Source organism: Hyperolius riggenbachi, chromosome 1, assembly GCF_040937935.1.
Source record: "Hyperolius riggenbachi isolate aHypRig1 chromosome 1, aHypRig1.pri, whole genome shotgun sequence".
In the NCBI taxonomy this organism is placed as follows: Eukaryota; Metazoa; Chordata; class Amphibia; order Anura; family Hyperoliidae; genus Hyperolius; species Hyperolius riggenbachi.
This window is the reverse complement of record NC_090646.1, coordinates 65,151,283-65,172,119: the sequence shown is the minus strand read 5'-3', so window position 1 is coordinate 65,172,119 and position 20,837 is coordinate 65,151,283. Positions and strand designations below refer to the sequence as shown.

The 20,837-nt window shown below is 43.7% G+C and overlaps 1 protein-coding gene across 1 annotated transcript in view; it reads right to left on the bottom strand.

Annotated features, from left to right (window-relative positions):
* The window catches only part of SMOX (spermine oxidase), a 48,335-nt gene that overhangs the window by 10,782 nt on the left and 16,716 nt on the right, over positions 1–20,837 (bottom strand). Inside the window, exons 2-5 of the mRNA XM_068266555.1 lie at positions 20,515–20,749; positions 18,335–18,561; positions 5,091–5,264; positions 1,090–1,786 (exon numbers count right to left, since the gene is read on the bottom strand). Coding sequence (XP_068122656.1) covers positions 1,090–1,786; positions 5,091–5,264; positions 18,335–18,561; positions 20,515–20,722 — 1,306 coding nt within the window. The 5' untranslated portion in view covers positions 20,723–20,749. The remainder of the gene's footprint in view (positions 1–1,089; positions 1,787–5,090; positions 5,265–18,334; positions 18,562–20,514; positions 20,750–20,837) is intronic.

Below are 20,837 nucleotides of genomic sequence, written 5' to 3'. Positions count from 1 at the left end.
CCTTTCTTAGGAGTGCATTGCTTACATACAGAACACAAAACTACTTCAAATAGGAAGGGAGTGCATCTCCTGCAGTAGCTTACATGTCTCTAAGGCAAGTATGTCCTAGGGTTACATACTTACCTGATCTAACATAATCGGGTTACAGGTGATGTTCCGCCCCTGTAATCAGATACACAACCATGGCCATCAAAAACCTCCACCTGCTTTGCCATGGCCTGTTCCCCAGTCAGCAGCTGCCAGTTAGGCTGCCAAGCTGGGGGCAGATTGTGGTAAAGCAAGACAGGAAAGACCAGAGGCCTAGGCAAGGATTACATAAAATATATATATATATATATATATATATATATATATATATATATATATATATATATATATATATATATATATATATATATATATATATATATATACACACACACACACACACACACACACACACACACACACACATCTCCACAACTGCAATTCCAAGGATCACCTGCTTGGACAATACAATAATATTTTGCTGATTAGCTTTTAACGGTTAAATACGTGAAGTGTGGGCGAGGAGGGGGAGTTAAACTTACCTGGGGATTCTACTAGCCCCCTGCGGCCATCCTGTGCCCACGCTGTGATTCTACACAGTACCCTCTGAGCTTGATGCGCGACCCTGGTCTGTGCACCTCCTGATCACGCTCCTGTGGATGGGAGCATTCTGCGCATGCGCAGTATGTAAAAATCTCTACTGCCCATGCACCGAACACTCCCAGCAACGGGAGCATACTTGAGAATGTGTGTGGCCGGCCCTGCACATTCCCAGTCGTCTGGCTGAAAGAGGGGAGCAGTGGGTGATAGAAGCATCATAGAAACACGGTACGGGCACAGGACAGCCACTGGGATCTGGGAGAAGTCCCAGCTTAAACTTTGTTTTGTTTTGCTTCAGGTTCCCTTTAAACAGACCCTCCCTCCCAGTCCTGTTTCATTGTCATGATAGGCTGGTCTATTTTGGTTCAAGTACTCTTTGATAATGGTAGAGTGGAGATTCAGAAGTACCCATTTGTGACATGTTCTCCTTGGACACTAATGGCTTGTCTGAAGGCTACTAACCTGTAAACTTCCGCAAGAGTTCAGTGCAGGTTTCGGCAACAGTTTCGTCATCACACTTCTCCATGATCAGTGCCTCCTCCCCGCAGATCCAGCCGCTGAGCACGTAGCCGTAGCGTTCCGGGGGGTACAGCACGTCAAAGCTGCAGATCTTCTTATACCACAATTCCTCCGGATAAGTGAGGCTCTGGCTTTCCGCTTCATCTTCCCAGACAAACTGGATGCTGTTACACTCCGGGCTCCAGAAGGGTTCCTCGAATTCCAGGAAGATCTTGTCGGTGGTGCTGATGCCCAGCTTCTCTATGGCCAAAATTTTGTCTTCTGGGAGACGCGGGTGGAACAGAGTTTCATGGCATTTCTTCAGGACGCCCAGTGACACCGTAACTATCACGTGATCGGCAGGGATGAACTCGTAGTCTTCGCACTCCACGAAGACTGGGCAGCCCTTGTCTTCCGCGCGGTCGCTGTTGTGGTCGGCCACTCCCTCAATCCGCTTGTGGATGGAACGGTTCCAGTGGATGCACTTGACTGGCTTGCGCAGCTGGATGATGGACTGCGGGATGGAAGCGGCCAAGAGTTCCACAATCTTAATGAAGCCGCAGGGAATGACGTGATGGGCGCCGGGAATCTCCGTCCATTCACCGAACTCACTGAGCGAAACTTCATCCATACTGTGTGAACTGCTCTCGCAACTTTCAACCTGCAAGAATAAAAGCAATTATACATACAGGAATGCAAATACCCTATAAAGGTTGGTGTACACTAGTAAGGTCAACAAAACAATTGATATCTACTGGATCAATTTATCAATTTGTCACAGTCCCCCATTAGATCCAAAAAGGTTACCGTTCTTGTCCTATCGCTATAGTAGAAAATCAGTGATGGTATACCCCCCCCCCCCCCTCCAAGAGTTACATGAGCCCTCCCCCATCCATGCCCAACAGGAGCCCTTCCCCATCCGTGCCCAACAAGAAGCCTCCCCCACCTGTGCCTAACAAGATCTATGCCCAACAGGGGCCCTCCCCCACCTATGCCCAACAGGAGCCCTTTGCCCATCTATACCGAACAAGAACCTTTCTCCTGCACTCAAATTTCCAGCTGTAGCCTATATTTTTATAGGCACCAAAATTGTCCACTTAGATTGTGTATGGCCACTATAACCCAGATATGCCCATTGAGGTCATGTGCTCTCCTGATGCTGGATTGAGGTATAAGCAAAGCCTGTCACAGGATTCTTCTCAGGGCTATAGAACAAAAGCTGGGTACAATCCTGAATCCCTTCATTTCTTAGGTTACGAGATGATGAAATAAGATGCCGGGGGCATGAAATAACCTGATTCAGCACCAGCGACACTGATATTTGTTCATTTAGACTTCTTTTGTTGAGCCAAGTGTATTATAATAGAAGAGAAGGCCGAGGGGGATCATAAAATATTCAGAGAGCCTCTCCGGAAAAGGAAAAAAAGTGCATCCATTGGTGTAATTATGTACACTTACACTCCACTTGTTTATCCCAGACTGGAAATTAAATAAAAGAAGCATTCTGCCAAAAAAGCCTTACTGAAAAAGGTTTCTCACAACTGGCTGGGCACAGAAACAAACACTCTCCCTCACGAAGGATCAGGGCAGGCGTATGGATTCACTGTATACATAGGCCGGGCGGGAGGCTACATCTACAGCAAGCCTTGCGATCTGAAGACCAGCCCATAGGTACCACAGAGAAATTTTCTACCTACAGGCCCTGCTTCAGGCACCTATTGCCAGCCGGCACTCTATGGATTCAGAGGTGAAATTACTTCCTCCATTAACTGCTGAACAGGTTGCCATAGTTACACAACGTTCCCCTGATGCTTCGCCAAAAGACAATTATCCAGGCAGATTGAAAAAAAAATTTTTTTTGAAAGAAAAAGCTTTCTTGCAGAAGCGCATTGACCAAAAATGGTCAGCATCAACCTTTGCAACCACAAGAGTGTCTTGACGCCTAGGCTCATTTTCACACTGCGTCCATCGCATCCATCGTAATCGCAATGGACAAAATAACAGCGTCCCAACGTGATGCAATTATAGGTCTATGGTAGGTATGCATCAGCGGTGCAGTGGATTCTGTTAGAATAACAAATAGGATGCAGTGTGTTTGCAGGACAATAAGGGATGCTTACAGCGGCAGTGAAGCATACTTTCAATAGAACCATATGCTTCACTGTACACATTGCACTTCTAACGTGCAATGCGACTTAAGCACCATTGTATTCATATCCCAAAGTGCACAGTGCGGAAGGAGTCTTGGACATACACAATTATGCTACATACACACTTGAGATAAAAGTCTTTGGAAAAGGCAACATCGCATACCAATTTCACCACCTCCATGTAGTATGAGAGCCATACTCTGCACAGTCTATTCTATTGAGCTGAACTCCCCATCACATAAACATTTTTGTAAGATGCTGTACACACAGATGCTGTACACATGCAAAAGATCAGTTCCTGCAAAAGATCAGTTCCTGCAAAAGATCAGTTCCTGCAAAAGATCAGTTCCTGCAAAAGATCAGTTCCTGCAAAATGCATGCATAGTCTATGAGATCTGCAGATCATCATACACACCTTGTTTGACATTCATCTGCAGATCAGATCCACCAGGATGGAGCTTTAGATCTGCAGATGATTGTCTGATCTGCAGATCAATGTCTGTTAAACAAGGTGTGTATGAGATCTGCAGATATCATAGACTATCAATAAATTTTGCAGGAACTGATCTTTTGCAGATACCGATCTGTTGAATGTGCAGAGCATCTTTGTGTGCAGCATCTTGCAAAGAGTTCTGTCTGATGGGGAGTTCAGCTCCATAGAATAGACTGTGTAGGTATGGCTCTCATACTACATGGAAGAGGGTAAAAGTGGTCTGGGATCTTGCCTTTTCCAAAGACTTATCTCAAGTGTGTATGTGGCATTAGTGTAGTCTACAGGGTGCCACAACCAACTGACAACAGAGACGTCTTCAGGTTACCACGTCCAACCGACACCAGAGTGGTACCCAAGTACCTGCCCTTAGAAGTGCAGCAAATCACTGATGTTATGGTTTTTCAAAGTAAACCCGTGCCATGCTGACTAAATGTAATGGTTTATCTTTCTTGCTGTATGTAGGACTTCCTCCTGTGTAGGATCTGCCCTGAGCTTTTGTGTTGCTCTGTCTCATGCTGCTATAATATAAAGATAAACTGATCAGCCAAGATAAGAAAATCACCTATACTGTATCCTGGTTCAGTGAAGATAAGATAAAAAGACAAGAGAGCATGGTGTAGTATGTGGCACAGGATGGGGAAAAAAAAAAAAAAAAAAGTGGAAAGTAGATAAAGGGTAGAGAAGGCTCGGTGACCCAATTAGGCAACTGCTAAAAGGATATGTGCAGGGTGAGAGATGGGCAGGAATAAGCTCAAAATCTGAACCACATGACAAATCTACAACATTAGTAAGAAAGATGATGGGTGAACATGAATAGGACGGGGATGTCAAACTCCAGTCCTCAAGGGCCGAGGTCCTCACAAATTTTTTGTCACAGCTCAATTAAATTGATGGGACTGAATCAGGGATGGAGCGGTTTATTAAGTAGAACACATTTCTCTGTCTATCCCGTCATGGATATAACCATCAAGAACTGGAGTTGGAGACACCCATGTCCTAGAAGGTAAAGTTCTGAGGCTTTGCATTGAACAGAATGGAGGGGCAAATGTCCATCATATCACCTATATGATGGACATGCTTTTGCCACAAAAATGCCACACATGGGGACAGATTGTATCAGCCAACCTTCCTGGAATGACTTGCTTGTACCTAATAAATACTTTCCAGGACTTCTGCAACTTCACCAGCGGGGGAAAAAAAAAAAAAAGAAAAAAAAAAAAAAAACACCTTTTGAACAACCCTTATGTTATAATTCTGGATGCATATGAAATCACCTACTACCAGAGAAGACCGGTCAGAAACAGAAGACACCATCAGATCACCTTTAAGTATTGCTGTATCATGGCCAGCTTGAGCCTCTTCGTGGTCTCCGAATCATCAGGATCATCCTTGATGCGTTTGCGTACCACGTCCCGGGTAAAGACGCCCACGCTGTTTTGACTTTCTGCGTTGACTGGTTTTCCATACTGAAAGAACTCTTGCGTCAGGTTATAGACCTGCAGACGAGACAAGATGGCAGAACACACATCAGTGAACAGTATTCAGGCACTGCATTCAGTTATGTAGCATCAACCTGTTCTGGAGTCCTCTAGAAGTAACAGCATAGGTGGTGTAGTGGTTAGCACTCTCGCCTTGCAGAGCTGGGTCCCTGGTTCGAATCCAAGCCAGGGCAACACCTGCACAGAGTTTAGGACGTTCTCCCTGTGTCTGGGTGGGATGCCTCCGGGCTCTCCGGTTTCATCCCACATCCCAAAAACATAGATAAGTTAACTGGCTTCCCCCTAAAATTGGCCCTAGACTATGATACATACATTACACGATACATACATATGACTATTATAGGGATTAGAATGTGAGCCCCACTTGGGGACAGTTAAGTGACAGGACAATATACTCTGTACAGCACTGCGGAAGATGTCAGCGCTATATAAAAATACTAAAATAGTTTATTTTTCTGATGTATTTGCACAATATGTAAATTGGTTCATGGTTTATTCACTGACAATCATACATGCCTGATATTTATGGCCTTATACAGTCTTTGCACTTTTATGCTATAGGCAGCTATTGAACCCAGGTTCAATCCCTGAGGGTGCTCAATTACTGAGTGCTTCAGGTGAAAAATGTATCCTTAGTAGATCTCATTATCCTGATGCAATACTATTCATATGTTTGTTGGCTTATGTACTGCCTGAGGTGTCTGACATGTTTTTAGGTTGTTTTATTCATATATAGTGTTATTCATGATTTTCTATACTATTTTAGCGTGTAGTGCTGTTTTCTGCGTCAGATTTCTCCCTTGTTTAAATTCTATTGGTGGCCTTAGCACACTGTGTAGTGTTGTAGGAATCTTTTTTGTAATAATAATAATAATAATAATAAAACACCAAAAGCAGCATAATCACTCCCTGTTCCAATGGAGCTCACAGTCTAATAGGCCTATCACAGTCCCACAGATACAATAGTGTTAGCTCCATGACACATGTAAGGGACTTATTTAGGGGGGGGAAACACCTCATCTGATATTCGATGACTACTTCCGCGTTACCCAGTTTTTGAAATGTGATTATCGCGCTTAAAAAAAAAAAAAAAGGCACAATTTATAACACAGCGGCAAGATTTAATGCAGCGGGGGCAGTTATTTTGAACGCTGCCCCCACGTTGGCAGTTTGCATTCTCTATTCCCTTGAATGGTGTTCACAGATTTTTAGGAAAAGTAGCGTTGCGTGGTTCACCGACTTGCACTGTGACCCACCATCACCACCACTGCCAATCTGCAGCAAAATGGCAAACAGTGGTCAAACAATCATGGATTTTAGCAAAAATATAAGAAAAAGAAAAAATATATAAGTGGTGAAATTTTTAGCTGACCCCTTAAAAAGAACTTTTCCAGCAAAAACTTCTCCATTTTTCTGGTGAACAGCCATTTGTCTATTTCCAAACAGTCCCATAGAATATTCCTGTCCATTACCGCCCTTTTCCACTAGAAGCATAAAAATACGAAAATGAGATCGCACGCACTTTCATGATGCTCGGTAAGACGCGGGGGCGCCATGATTAACAGCAATCAAAGAACCCCTTTTCTGTGGTAATTGCGCATGTTGATTTTTAACAGAATGCTGCAAATCGCTTTCAATAAACTCCAGAAAGATTTCCTTCAAAGTAAAGCTCCTGTTCGACAGGACACACCCACCACAGTCTATTTCCCTTTTATTTATTTTTTTGAAAGATGCTCATGCGGTCTACAGCTGTCCTGAGAAGCATGTTTTTCACTGACTCGAGGAAGCGATTTGGTACCGCTGTACGAGTTGTATCTTTGTGCTAATTCAATAAACATTGAAGTAATATAAAGCAGTCTCACACGGTAAGACTAATGTCAACAACTTTTTTTCCTCTAAACAATACCAATCCTGCTGATACTCTGCCTCTAAAGGCCTGTACCCACTACGCATTTTCTGTCAATTTTTCCACCAACCAGCGATTTGAGCGACAAGTGATCCTTTCCGCGATCTCGCAACATGCGATTATGCAAACGATGTTTGTTGATGCACGGCGATAAACGACCATTAAGGATGGATCAGATCTTTAAGATCTCAGACGACTCCTGCGCAAAGTACCGCAATTGCTTGAACTCTCGTTAACGCCTGCCGTGTTCTGTTGCATATACCCGCTGGCAGGAAGATGGATCAGTGAACGCTCGTAATTCACCAACGTGACGTCGATGGGATCCATCTTCCTGCATCGCGAGGTCGAGGTGAGTATTCAGTTTAATACTTTTGGCCATAGAGGCTAGAAGATGTTGGAGAATTAGCAGAGTGTCATTAAAAAACAAAAACAAAAAAAAACTCCCCCCCATAGGACATACTTTACTTTAAAAAAAAAAAGCACACAATCAGCAGTGCAGTGGGTGAGGTGACTGTCTGGGGCATAGCATGTAATTTGTGAGTCAAACAACAGCATCTTCCATCAGACAGATAATTATCTTCAAGTTTATTTCCATAGAACACGAGTGAACACAGAAACACGACGGCAGCGGTGAGATCTTGGGTGGATCATGCGCTAGGTAACTAATGCAGGCTTAAGGCCTGTGAGGGTCTCACTTTAATGATGACTGAATCATAAGCAAGGTGAAAGCTGTGAGATCTTGGGTGAAATATCATGTGTTAGGTAATCATGAGGAAACAAATGCAGGCTTTGGGCCTATGAGTGCCCCACTTCATAAACAAGGCGTTTCCCCCAACTACAAAGGATTGGCCATTTCAATAAAGCCACAAACACCACAACAGTCTGCCCTCCATTTATCTCCTGACTGGAAACACGGACAAGCGTGGCAGAAGAGCCCTTATGTCTAATGTGCGGATTTTCCCAACGCCTGAGCCCTGAATATCAATGGGTGACCCGGCGCCCGCTGTGTGTGCGCATACTAATTGTGCATCATCTCCTCTGCGGATGCAGCCTGCTGTGAAGGTCCATTAATCACCGGGATCACATTAATAAAAATGAGGGCATCCACTTAGTTTCATCTCTCATTACATTTCACAGTTCTGCCAAAGGGAAGACTTGGGAGGAGGCCCCACATTTGTTTAATCTAAGAAAGGGCAACCAGTGAACCTGCAATTCTTCAAAACACACCATACATAATTTATCTCTCCCTCTCTCTACCATTAAATCACACTATTAAGAACTAAGTCTTTAGATTACCCTATTCTGAAAGACAAACACGCAAAGCAGATCACTGAGATTAAAAGGACTCACAAAAAAAAAAAAAAAAATTAAATTACAGACACATTTAAATAAGAAGTGCATCCCTTCCAGAGTAAAATGAGCCATAAAATGTATATTCTCCTAGGTTGCTATCGCTTACAGTAGCTAGTAGAAATCTGACAGAACTGACAGGTTTTGGGATAGTCCATCTCTTCATGGAAGCATGACCTTTAATCTGCACAGAGAGACACTACAAGAAAAAAAGATTTATACAAAGATGCTGGCCAGCCTCCCCGCTGTAATGATCTGAGGTAGATCTGCAGGGTCAGCGCTGAGCAGAGGAGAATCTCCACAATCATGGAAGCCGAGTACCCAGTAGATAGATGTATATATATGTGGAGAGGAATTCCAACCAGCAGGTGGTGCTGTGGAGCACAGAGAAACAAAGTCTCTGCACATCCACAGATGTCAGTTTGGAATTGCACCACTTAAAAACAGAACAGAGCAAACAGAAGTGTAATGATCTGCTCAGCTGTCTGCATGGGCAGACAGCTGTTTGTCCATTCTTTAGGTCTGAGTGTTGCAGGTCTCTGAAACCTGCAAAGCGAAGACAGGTCCCTTTTCCAGAGTTGCTCTGCTGAGGAATTTGCATACCTTTGTCATGCAAATTGCTCAGCTGCTTCTTCTGATGGTTTGCAGTATAAAAGCCATTTATTCCCAGAATTACTTGCTGGTCATGATGGTTTGTTCCTGCAAACTGTCCTGGAGTGTCAGCCTTGCTGTCGTTTGCTAAGATTATCTTAGAGTAATTCCTTGGGACTGCACTAGGCATCCCTTGTAGTGCAGTCAGGTTGTATTATCTGTATTGCCTTGTTCTGTCTCTGTCTCGATTGTCTTGTCGCCAGCGGTGGTCGGCAGGAAATCGTTCTGTCTGGGAGTGTAGGCCAGAGCTGCGGTTGCTACTGGCTGCTCCATCTGTCTGGATTGCATTCGCCCTAGTGGTAGTGGCAGTGCTTCCTTCTGTATTCTGCCTTAGGGGTGCTAGCCAGAGCAGCGGTTGCTACTTATAGCCCAGTCTGTCTGGATCGCATCCGCTCTTGCGGTAGTCTGTCTGGGAGTGTAGGCCAGAGCTGCGGTTGCTCCTGGCTGCTCCTTCTGTCTTGTCTGGTACAAACGCTTGCTGTAGGCTTGGTGAGGTAACAGTTTAGCAAGCGTTCTCGTTCTCTATTTTGTGTTTGTGTTACATTGGTTAGTTAGGGTGGCACGCTTATCACTGGGCGCCTAACGCGCGGTGATCGTGTCTTAAACACGTTCGCTGTTGCGAATGAGTGCGGTGTTGGCGTTTAGCTAGCGTTTGTTATTTTCCTTGATGTTCTGATTGTTGTTGCTTGCTGTGCCTTTCTTGCTACCCGTGCTCTGTCCTGCTCGGTCTTGTGTCACTGTCGGCAATAGCCAGCCTTGCGATTGCGTTCATACTTTGTTCCTGCTGATGTGTGTTCACCGTCGCTGGGTGGCGACTAGATTCATTCTGTCTCTATGCTCTCTCTCTTTTAGGGCTATCCAGCCCTGCATTGCTTCAACTCGTACAATTCCCCACTGGCATCTGTGGCTGTGCAGAGGCTGTGTTCGTCTGCACTCCACAGCTCCATCTGCCGGTGGGTATCTCCCTCTACAGGTGCATAGCACCATAGCTGGGTTCTCTCTAATTACACGCTTGTGGAGGATTTCCGTAGTGTCGGCGCGCGTCCTGCGTGCTGACCACGGAAATGGTTCCACAATCGTTACAAGAAGCAAGACAGAAGAGAACTGGAACAGAAAGAGACTATGTGAATGTCTACCAATCTAGTCGCCTCCCACCTGAATGCTAATTTGTGCAGATCCTGCTAGATCGGTATGGCAGGCAAAGGGTGTATGACAGTGCACCTGATTGGCTGACTGGCGCCTGCTGGCCAGATAGAGGTAGGAAAATGCCTGAACTGGTGGTAAGCATTTGTGTGCGTTGCAGTTTGCATTCAGTTTGGAGGTGATGGGGGTGAAGTCCCTGGAGGTGAGAGAGCCAGGGCTCGCCCACATTTCCCTCTGGGTATCGCATGGTGGTTTGGGGGCCCCGGCAAGTGAGAGCGGCTGGGGCCCCCGGCTGTTGTGCGAACCAGTGTTTGCAATCTAGTCACCGCCCAGCGATGGTAGACACTTCACATCAGAACAGGCCAGAGTGAGAACACCAATCGCAGGAGTGGTGATTGTAACAGAGACACAAGACAGAACATAGGTGTAGTAAGAAAGACACAGCAAACAATTACAATCAGAACGCCAAGGAAAACAACAAATGCACTAGCTAAACGTGGTCGCCGCACGATAAGCGCAACAGAGACAAAACGCGTCAACCCTGACTAACAAATGGACACGGAAAACACAAACAACCAGATAACAGAAATGCTTGCTAATCAGTTGCCTTACCTCAGGCAACGGCAAGCGTTTGCTCCAGACAGACAAACAGACAACAGGAACAGGTCAGATAGGATCCACTACTCTTCCGCAAGAGCGAGTGCGATCCGCACAAGACAGACAGAAGAAGTAACCAGAAGCAACCGCAGCTAAGGTTATACTCCCAGGTTCAGACTAGGAAGATCCACCGCCTCTAACGCTAGGGCGAATGCGATCCAGGTTCAGGACAGAACGATTCACTATCGCCAACCGCTGGCGACAGTGCAATCGCAAGGTCAAGACAAGACAGAATAGGCAATACAAATTATGTACAATACTAGCACACTAATAGGAATGCCGAATGCAATCCTCAATATTAACTTCACTAGAATGTCGGAATATGATCCAAACAGACTGAGGCTCAAGGTAGACTAACAAACAGTAACCTGATGACGAGCAAGGAATTTATACTCAAAACCCTCCAAGGAAGCCAGCAAGTAATGTGCATGACAAGTGGATGCAAAGCCATCCACAGCAGCGAGCTGACAGAAAAGGCCCGTTTCCCCCGGACTTGCATTATGCAAGCTGCATAAGAAACTATCCAAATGTCCAGGGAAACAAGGCCAGCAGAGCAGATCGTGACACCTGCTCACTTTTTCTGGCAGTTGGACTGAGCAACTGCTATTCACTTAATGCTTAAGTATAATATAATGATTAGAACATTAGCAAACAATGGAGTCATTTTTATTGTAGTTATTTAGTTTCTCTCTCTATCTCTATCTATCTATATCTCTCTCTATATATCTCTCTCTCTATCTACAGGATCTTCTCAAAAAATTAGCATATTGTGATAAAGTTCATTATTTTCTGTAATGTACTGATAAACATTAGACTTTCATATATTTTAGATTCAATTACACACAACTGAAGTAGTTCAATCCTTTTATTGTTTTAATATTGATGATTTTGGCGTACAGCTCATGAAAACCCCAAATTCCTATCTCAAAAAATTAGCATATTTTATCCGACCAATAAAAGAAAAGTGCTTTTAAAACAAAAAAAGTCAACCTTCAAATAATTATGTTCAGTTATGCACTCAATTCTTGGTCGGGAATCCTTTTGCAGAAATGACTGCTTCAATGCGGCGTGGCATTGAGGCAATCAGCCTGTGGCACTGCTCAGGTGTTATGGAGGCCCAGGATGCTTCGATAGCGGCCTTAAGCTCATCCAGAGTGTTGGGTCTTGTGTCTCTCAACCTTCTCTTCACAAAATACCACAGATTCTCTATGGGGTTCAGGTCAGGAGAGTTGGCAGGCCAATTAAACACAGTAATACCATGGTCAGTAAACCATTTCCCAGTGGTTTTGGTACTGTGAGCAGGAGCCAGGTTGTGCTGAAAAATGAAATCTTCATCTCCATAAAGCTTTTCAGCAGATGGAAGCATGAACCCACTTTTGAACCATAAACAGCAGCAGAAGCACCTGACCTGGGCTACAGAGAAGCAGCACTGGACTGTTGCTCAGTGGTCCAAAGTACTTTTTTCAGATGAAAGCAACTTTTATATGTCATTCAGAAATCAAGGTGCCAGAGTCTGGAGTAAGACTGGGGAGAGGGAAATGCCAAAATGCCTGAAGTCCAGTGTCAAGTACCCACAGTCAGTGATGGTCTGAGGTGCCATGTCAGCTACTGGTGTTGGTCCATTGTGTTTTATCAAGGGCAGGGTCAATGCAGCTAGCTATCAGGAGATTTTGGAGCACTTCATGCTTCCATCTGCTGAAAAGCTTTATGGAGATGAAGATTTCATTTTTCAGCATGACCTGGCTCCTGCTCACAGTGCCAAAACTACTGGGAAATGGTTTACTGACCATGGTATTACTGTGTTTAATTGGCCTGCCAGCTCTCCTGACCTGAACCCCATAGAGAATCTGTGGAATATTGTGAAGAGAAGGTTGAGAGACACAAGACCCAACACTCTGGATGAGCTTAAGGCCGCTATCGAAGCATCCTGGGCCTCCATAACACCTGAGCAGTGCCACAGGCTGATTGCCTCAATGCCACGCCGCATTGAAGCAGTCATTTCTGCAAAAGGATTCCCGACCAAGTATTGAGTGTATAACTGAACATAATTATTTGAAGGTTGACTTTTTTTGTTTTAAAAGCACTTTTATTTTATTGGTCGGATGAAATATGCTAATTTTTTGAGATAGGAATTTGGGGTTTTCATGAGCTGTATGCCAAAATCAATATTAAAACAATAAAAGGCTTGAACTACTTCAGTTGTGTGTATTTGAATCTAAAATATATGAAAGTCTAATGTTTATCAGTACATTACAAAAAATAAATAATGAACTTTATCACAATATGCTAATTTTTTGAGAAGATCCTGTATCTCTCTCTCTCTCTATCTATCTATATCTCTCTCTCTATCTATATATCTCTCTCTCTCTCTCTATATCTCTATCTATATCTCTCTCTCTCTATATCTCTCTCTCTCTATATCTATCTATACCACTGCATCATACTGTCACGGTTGCAGTTTTAAAACCACGCTCCTGTACTTTAAGCTATACAACAAAACAGAAATAATGATCCAGTTATGCAGTAAGGCCTGGAACCCACTGCAAACCGCAAACGCTAAACGCAACCGCTAGCAATTTGTAACAGCGGTTTGCAAGCGGATTCATGCGCGTTTGCGGTCGCGTTTTGCAACATTGTATTTTTTTGCCCAGCGGGTGCGTAGCGTTTTGCGGTTTGCGGTTTTATCCTGATTGGTCGTGTGAATAATTTTTCATTTTGTTACATTGCGCTGCACCGCAAAACGCTAGCAGAACCGCTCAGTTTAGGTTTTGCTGAGCGTTTCCACTAGCGTTTCAATACTTTACATTGAAGCGCTAACGCTCCCAAAATGCTGCAGGTCCTGCGTTTGCGTTTCTGAGAAACGCAAACGCTCCTGTGGAAGTTGCCCCATCCATTAACATTAGCACAGCGTTTTGGCAAACTGCTAGCGTATCGCAGTGCTGCCAAAACGCTGCTAAAAGCGCTCCTGTGGGTTCCAGCCCTAAAACCTTATAGCAAGCTGTCTCTCACCGTTTCTTGGCTGTTTAAGTGCTTCAAAAAAAACAGGACTGTATTCGACCCAAGTTGGGTCAAATAGCTCAGAGAAGCTCTTTCGCATAGATAACAACTGAAGTTTAACCTTTCCTGTACTACAAAACACTAGGAGAGTCATCTTTGCTACTAATGTTCTACCTCTAAGCTGTACTACCAGGGATGCTCTTAACTTCCAATTCAGATGAAATTCAAATAGGGTTATTCAAATTGCATCCTACTAATTACAGCAGCTGTGCGGGTGGCCAAGGGGGGCGGGGTCAATCTTACCCATCAGGCATCTTCTTGCTCCGTCCCTCGGCGCCCCCCATGCTGCGTTCCCATCCGGCGGTCACGTGACTATACACTTCCTCCTTCAACCCCGAAGGAGAAAGTGTATGTAATCATGTAACGCCGGATTGGAACGTAGCGTGGGAGGCGAAGAGGGACGGAGCAAGAAGACGCCTGATGGGTAAGATTAACCCCGCCCCCCTTGGCCACCCGCACAGCTGCTGTAATTAGTAGGATGAAATTCGAATAACCCTATCCAAATTCAAAGTTAAGAGCATCCCTGTGTACTACACATACTATTCAATATCTTAAAAGATTTTTCTTCACTTAAGATTTGCTTTAAAAAAAAAAAAAAGCAAAAGTCCTCAGAGAAAGACTTGTCAATCTTGCACCAACGATGCAAAAAAAATGTCAGAGGAGCCTGTGGCAGAGTGCGCCGACAAGGACGTATGCATAGCGCCACTCCCTATTCAGTAATGTATTCCCTGTCAGGCAGAAAGTACGTCACTGGGATTCCCTTCAGTCAGCGCATGCACATCACACAATAATTTACGCTACACACGTCACCCATAGACTTGCGTTACAGCAAGCTCCGTGCGTTAAGCCATGTGCCTGCAGTAACGAGATACAGCCCTTGCATCGGATCGGATGCTTATACGTGTGCAAGTCTCCATGGACTTGCATTGCTTTTGCAGCCCATTGTGGTAGCAAAGGACAACGCGGGGTTAACCTGCAAGAGTAAAAAAAGGCCTTCGGAGTAAACAAAAAAAAAAAAAAAACATCCAGTGGAAAACAGGTAAAAACAAGTTCTACCACTGATCGCCTACACAGGACTAGAAGAGGTTTGTCAGATGGGCGTGTAAAAACGTAATGGTCTGCATTATGCTGCCTCTGTGAAAATAGCGTAGCAATTAGTCACTCATCCTTCTAGCGATATGTAAATGGTATAGTTAGAGAATGTCATCAGCTTTGCTCACCGTTTGTGTTAAAGCTTAAATTAGAACTGGCCGAGTCTGGCAATCCTATTCCAGAGGTCACGTTTCCACAATGATCAATGACTCATCTGGCGCTGAGAAGAAGCCAGTCATTCATTTTATCATTCATTCTGAGAATTAGATGGACTGAAAGCATTTATCCCTGTGTGTGGTGGCAAACATCTGACACTAGGGGGCAGAGCTGACACACAGCCATTCTTATCTCAGAGAATTTCCTTCACTCACTCTTCTCCATTCTCCACCACCACTGACAAGAGAAGGGGGAAGGTTCTCCTTAAAAGGCCATTTCAGAGATACCAGCAATGAATGAGTCAGTACTAACGTCACAGTTTCTACAGACGGAGTTACTGGTGCCCCTTATCCTTCATTCAGTCTGGTGAGTCAGCATTAAAATACCAATATGAACAATTTTAAAGAGGCCCTGTAGTGACACATAGAATGCAGTACATTAATCAGGAAACCCACTTTTATGGTAATTGTCCTGGTTTCTGCATCAGAAACACTTCCTATATCTAAAGGGGGAAATCACACCTCATCAGTGTGTACAGGTCTTCACGATTTTAATGTTTTTTCAAAAGACCTTGCGATTAAAAAAAATATGCATGCAAATTTTAAAAGCGCAGCACAAGCGCATCAGTGTGTACAGGCCATAAAAGTGTGATGGAGTGTTTATTAATGGCAGTAATTGCAATTAATTGCTGCAATGTTCATATAAAAGGTTTCGATTTGCTTTTATGTTCAGGCAGTATTGGGGCCCCCACAAAGCTCTCCATTCTTGCTTGTGGAATGCTGTGAGGAGAAGCAGAGAGCAACATTTCACAGTCTGCACATTTCTCCTGCTCTGACATGTAGAGGTCTCCCCGCCGTGCTCACTTACACAATACCTGACCTTTAAGTTGTTCTGCAAGCTGCATGTAGCTCCGCCATGTATCCCCCTGACAGAGAGAGTCCTGTTGCTGCCTGCGGCAGATACTAACGAGAACAGTAACCAAACCAAGTGGAAGAGGTAGTGACCTTCTCACATGCCCATCGCTTATACACAACCTGATGCTGTCACTATGATACGCCTTAAAGATTCAGAACATGCTGCCTTCTTAGCATTTGATAAAACGGTAAGTGAGAAACATTTAATATTAGACTACAGGTAGTTCCCGGTTGACTCCGTAACAAAAATTGCATCCTGTTTTTTATCATCCTACAAGTTCCAAAAGCTATTCTAATGTATTCTGGCTTACTGCAGCACTTTCTACTATCACAGTCTCTGTAATAAATCAACTTATCTCTCTCTTGTCAGACTTGTCAGCCTGTGTCTGGAAGGCTGCCAAGTTCTTCAGTGTTGTGGTTCTGCTATAAACTCCCCCTTCCAGGCCCCTCTATGCACACTGCCTGTGTGTTATTTAGATTAGAGCAGCTTCTCTCTTCTCTTTTATCTTTTACAAGCTGGATAAATCATCCTCTGAGCTGGCTGGGCTTTCACATAGTGAGGAATTACAGACAAGGGCAAAGCTGTTTGCAGGAAGAAACAAGCAGCCTGAAACTTCAGTGCATGAGAGATGCAGGGGGAAAGAAACACACAAATGATCTCTTGAGATTCAAAAGGAAGGCTGTATACAGCCTGCTTGTGTATGGATGTATTTTCTATGTGTGGACATACTGTACATCAACCTACTTCCTGTTTTGGTGGCCATTTTGTTTGTTTATAAACAAACTTTTTAAAACTGTTTTTAACCACTTTTAATGCGGTGGGGAGCAGCGAAATTGTGACAGAGGGTAATAGGAGATGTCCCCTAACGCACTGGTATGTTTACTTTTGTGTGATTTTAACAATACAGATTCTCTTTAACAAACGAGATAGGGACTGTAGGTTCGCTTTTAACCTGAATTTTAAAGGGAGTCTGAAGCTTAAAGGATACCCGAGGTGACATGATGAGATAGACTTGTGTATGTACAGTGCCGAGCAGACTAATAACTGCACTGTGTTCCTTTTTTTTTTCCTCCTTGCTCTGCCTGAAAGAGTTAAACATCAGGTATGTAAGTGGCAGTTCCTGTCTGAGTCAGACTACAGTGTAACCCTCAGTGATAAGTAACTACAGTCATAAAACACTTTCCTAGCAGAAAATGGCTTCTCAGAGTAGGAAAGATAAAAAAAAAAAAAAAAAGTCAATAGTTCGTAGATTTTAGCTCAGGCATACTTCAATAAATGTCATTGAGAAGAAACAGTATAAAACTTACAGTAGATTTAAATATAAAATACAACTGTGGGATACCCAAAAAGTAATTTCTAGGAGGAGGATAGATAAAATTGTTTAACACACACACGTAATTTTATTGACAAGGTGTGAAAATAGCAACTTGGAGAAAACTAAGAGGAAAAAGTGAATTGCATATGGGCCAGGGACTCTTGAGACACTGCCATCGAGCAAAGAAATCATTCAATCTACTTTGAAAATGTTTAAATATAAAAAAAAAAATAATATCATAGGAGAACTCATCTCCTCTGCTCATTTTCACCTCCGGTTCTCTAAAAAACAAAAACAAAAAAAAAACACGTTCTTTGAATTCTCTAAGGGCCCTTTTCCACTAGGGCGTTTGCGACTGCTTAATCGCAAAACCGCAAACCGCTAGTGATTTTAAAATCGCTACGGTTTGCTTTTTAACATAGGAATCGCGGTAGGTAATTTTAACTACCGCGATTCGTTTTTTACTTGATCGCGATCGCGCCGCGACTTTTGCTATGCAGTGCATAGCATAGCAAAATCGCGGCCGCAAACGTCGGGAAATTTTTTAGCTTTTTCGATTCAGCAATCGCTAGCGTTCAGCGTGAACGCTAGCGATTGCTAGTGGAAAAGGGCCCTTAAACTGATTCTTTTTCTGACTTTTTTGGGGTTTTTTGTTCCTACAGAATCAAATTTTACATTGGCGAACCATTCAGAAGTCGGAGGACTCCCTCCATCTGATATTTTCTGTGGCAGATAGCCTTTGGATATTAGTCCACCTCACCATCAAACAGCAGGGTGCCTTTCACACGATAAAGAATAACCCTACTTGGCCGTTTTGCAACGTACCTCGTTATAAAGATCGCTGAATTCTTCAACCAAATCTTTCGGGATCCTCTGGCCACTGCCGGTGAGGTAGTGTGCCACTCCATTCTTCGAGTAAAGACTGATACGGCCAACACTTCTCTCTCCATCTGTGGTTTCTTCCAGTAAACCATTGTCTTCTGCTAGATGATAGATGGGGTTGCCATTTGACCCATGAATCCAAGTGGCTCCCAGTTCAAAAGTAGCGTGTTCTACAGAATGCAAGAAACTGTGAGCACAACATTCGCTATAAAAACGAATAATTTATCAATTTATACATTTCAGTTACAAAAAGATAAATATTGGTCTTGTTCGCATGAACTGCTGTGTTGCCCAAGCCCGTGCAATGCTACGAGAGGTCAACTCAGTTACAAAAAGTATGTAACCTACCGTGACTTAAGGCCGGTTCACACTAGCTAAAAAAAAAAAAAAAAAAAAAAAAAAAAAAAACCCTGTTCAGGACACAGGAAGCAGATCCTAGATCCAGATTTGGTCAGAGTTTGCCCATTGTAAAAATCTTTCCTCTACCTGATTTATATTCTGAAATTAATCCCTGGTGGTAACCCCTCTTTAGTTCTGCCAAGTGATCTGTACGGAATTTTAATTACTGACCATTTTATTCACAGAGGGAGATATTGATTGCTTGGCAGTTGGAAAAAGCCTTTATTTTCCACAATGCAACTTGTTTCAGACAGCAAACTGTGAGGACCATGGTCATGACATTGCACTGTGGGAGGGGTTACATCCCAATATACATCAGCCCCCCCGATGATTTATTCAAAAAAAAAAAAAAAAAAAAAAAAAAAAAAAAAAAAAAAAAAAAAAAAAAAAAAGGTAAAACATTTATCGTGGAAAGGGGTATTCCCTACTGATTGGAATAAAGTTCAATCCTGGGTTAAAGTTCTTTTTAAAGGGGGACTCCATGGATTTGCGGCAAAACATACCCTACTGCTCTGGTACCCTTGATGTAAGGTTTTTGTCAATTTTTTGGAGTGCCCAAAATACAAACCATAAATAGCATCTGCCCATTAGCCCAAGGTGTGAATGCCAGCTTTAAAAAACTTTAGCCTTATGGCAGGCTCCATTAAAGCAAGTCAAAAAAAAAAAAAAAAACAAATTAAAAAAAAAAAAAAAAAAAAAAAAAAAAAAAGGACTCACCTAAGCAGAGGAAAGGCTCTGGGTCCTATAGAACCTTGGCGTTCTCATTCCCCCGCAGGCTCCTCCGTTTGAATCTCCCAGTGCAGGAGACTTGAGTCTTCCGAAGCACTCGGGCTCCCGAACACCAGCGGCTCTGTACTGCGCGCACACACGCACGTGTGCAGTACAAAGCTGCCCGTCTTCAGAAGTCCTAGACTCCTAAAGCCAGCCCAACGCAGAAGAAGAGATTAGTCTACGACACATGAGTTGTAAGCTAACTGGGGAGCCAGCGCTGGAATGCGGGGACCAGGAGAACAGAAAGGCTCTGCAGGACCCAGAGCCTTCCCTCTCCGTAAGTACCTGTTTCTTGTTTTTAAAATGGCTTCAGACACCCTTTAAGGCCTAGTGCACACCAGAGCGGTTCAGCTGCGGTTTGCGATCCGTTTGCAGCTGCGGATCCGCTTGGGTAATGTATTTCAATGGGCTGATGCATACCAGAGCGGGAGGAGTTTTGTAGAAACGCATACTCCTGGGCTGCTGCAGATTTTGGATTGCGGAGGCGTTTCTGCCTCAATGTTAAGTATAGGAAAACCGCAAACCGCTCTGAAAAACGGCACTTCAGAGCGGTTTGCCAGGCGGTTTTTGTTACAGTAGCTGTTCAGTAACAGCTTTATTGTAACAATACCTGAAATCTACTACACCAAAAACACTTCCCAAAACAGTAAAATGCTAGCGGTTTTTGGTGTGCACCAGGCCTAACTGTGTATTACCTTTTTATTAACTGAATATAAATGTACATGCTGTTGCCTGCATCTAAACAATTAAAAGGAGCTGAAGCCATGAGTATTGAAGTTGGGCTATTTCACACTCTGGTCTTGAAGTAGACTCTCCCAAATCTGGAAAGGTGCACCAGGTAGAACTGGACTCACATCTTCCTTTCTAGGTCGTCCAGCAGCCTACTAAGCACAGTAAAGGGCAAAAACAAACAAAGGTCTGATGTAGTCAAAGAAAAACCAAAAGACACTCACCAAGTTTGACACTTTGTACCCTGCCTCCAATATGATCAGCCGCTTCTAGGATGGTAACATCCGCGAATCCTCTCTCGAGGAGATATTTTGCAGCAGACAGGCCCGCAAGCCCCGCCCCAATAATCACTATTCGCGGATGTCGGTTTCTCCGTGGGCCACTACTAAGAGGATCATCAGTGCTGTCTGAAGATATTTCACAACTTTGCATGCCGTCCAAGCTCTCCTTTTAGTTGACCTAATAGAGAATGAGAAAAACTCAAAACTCAGAGGATGGAAAGTAGAAACCAATGTCTAGAAATATCACGTAAAAGTGCTCCATAGGT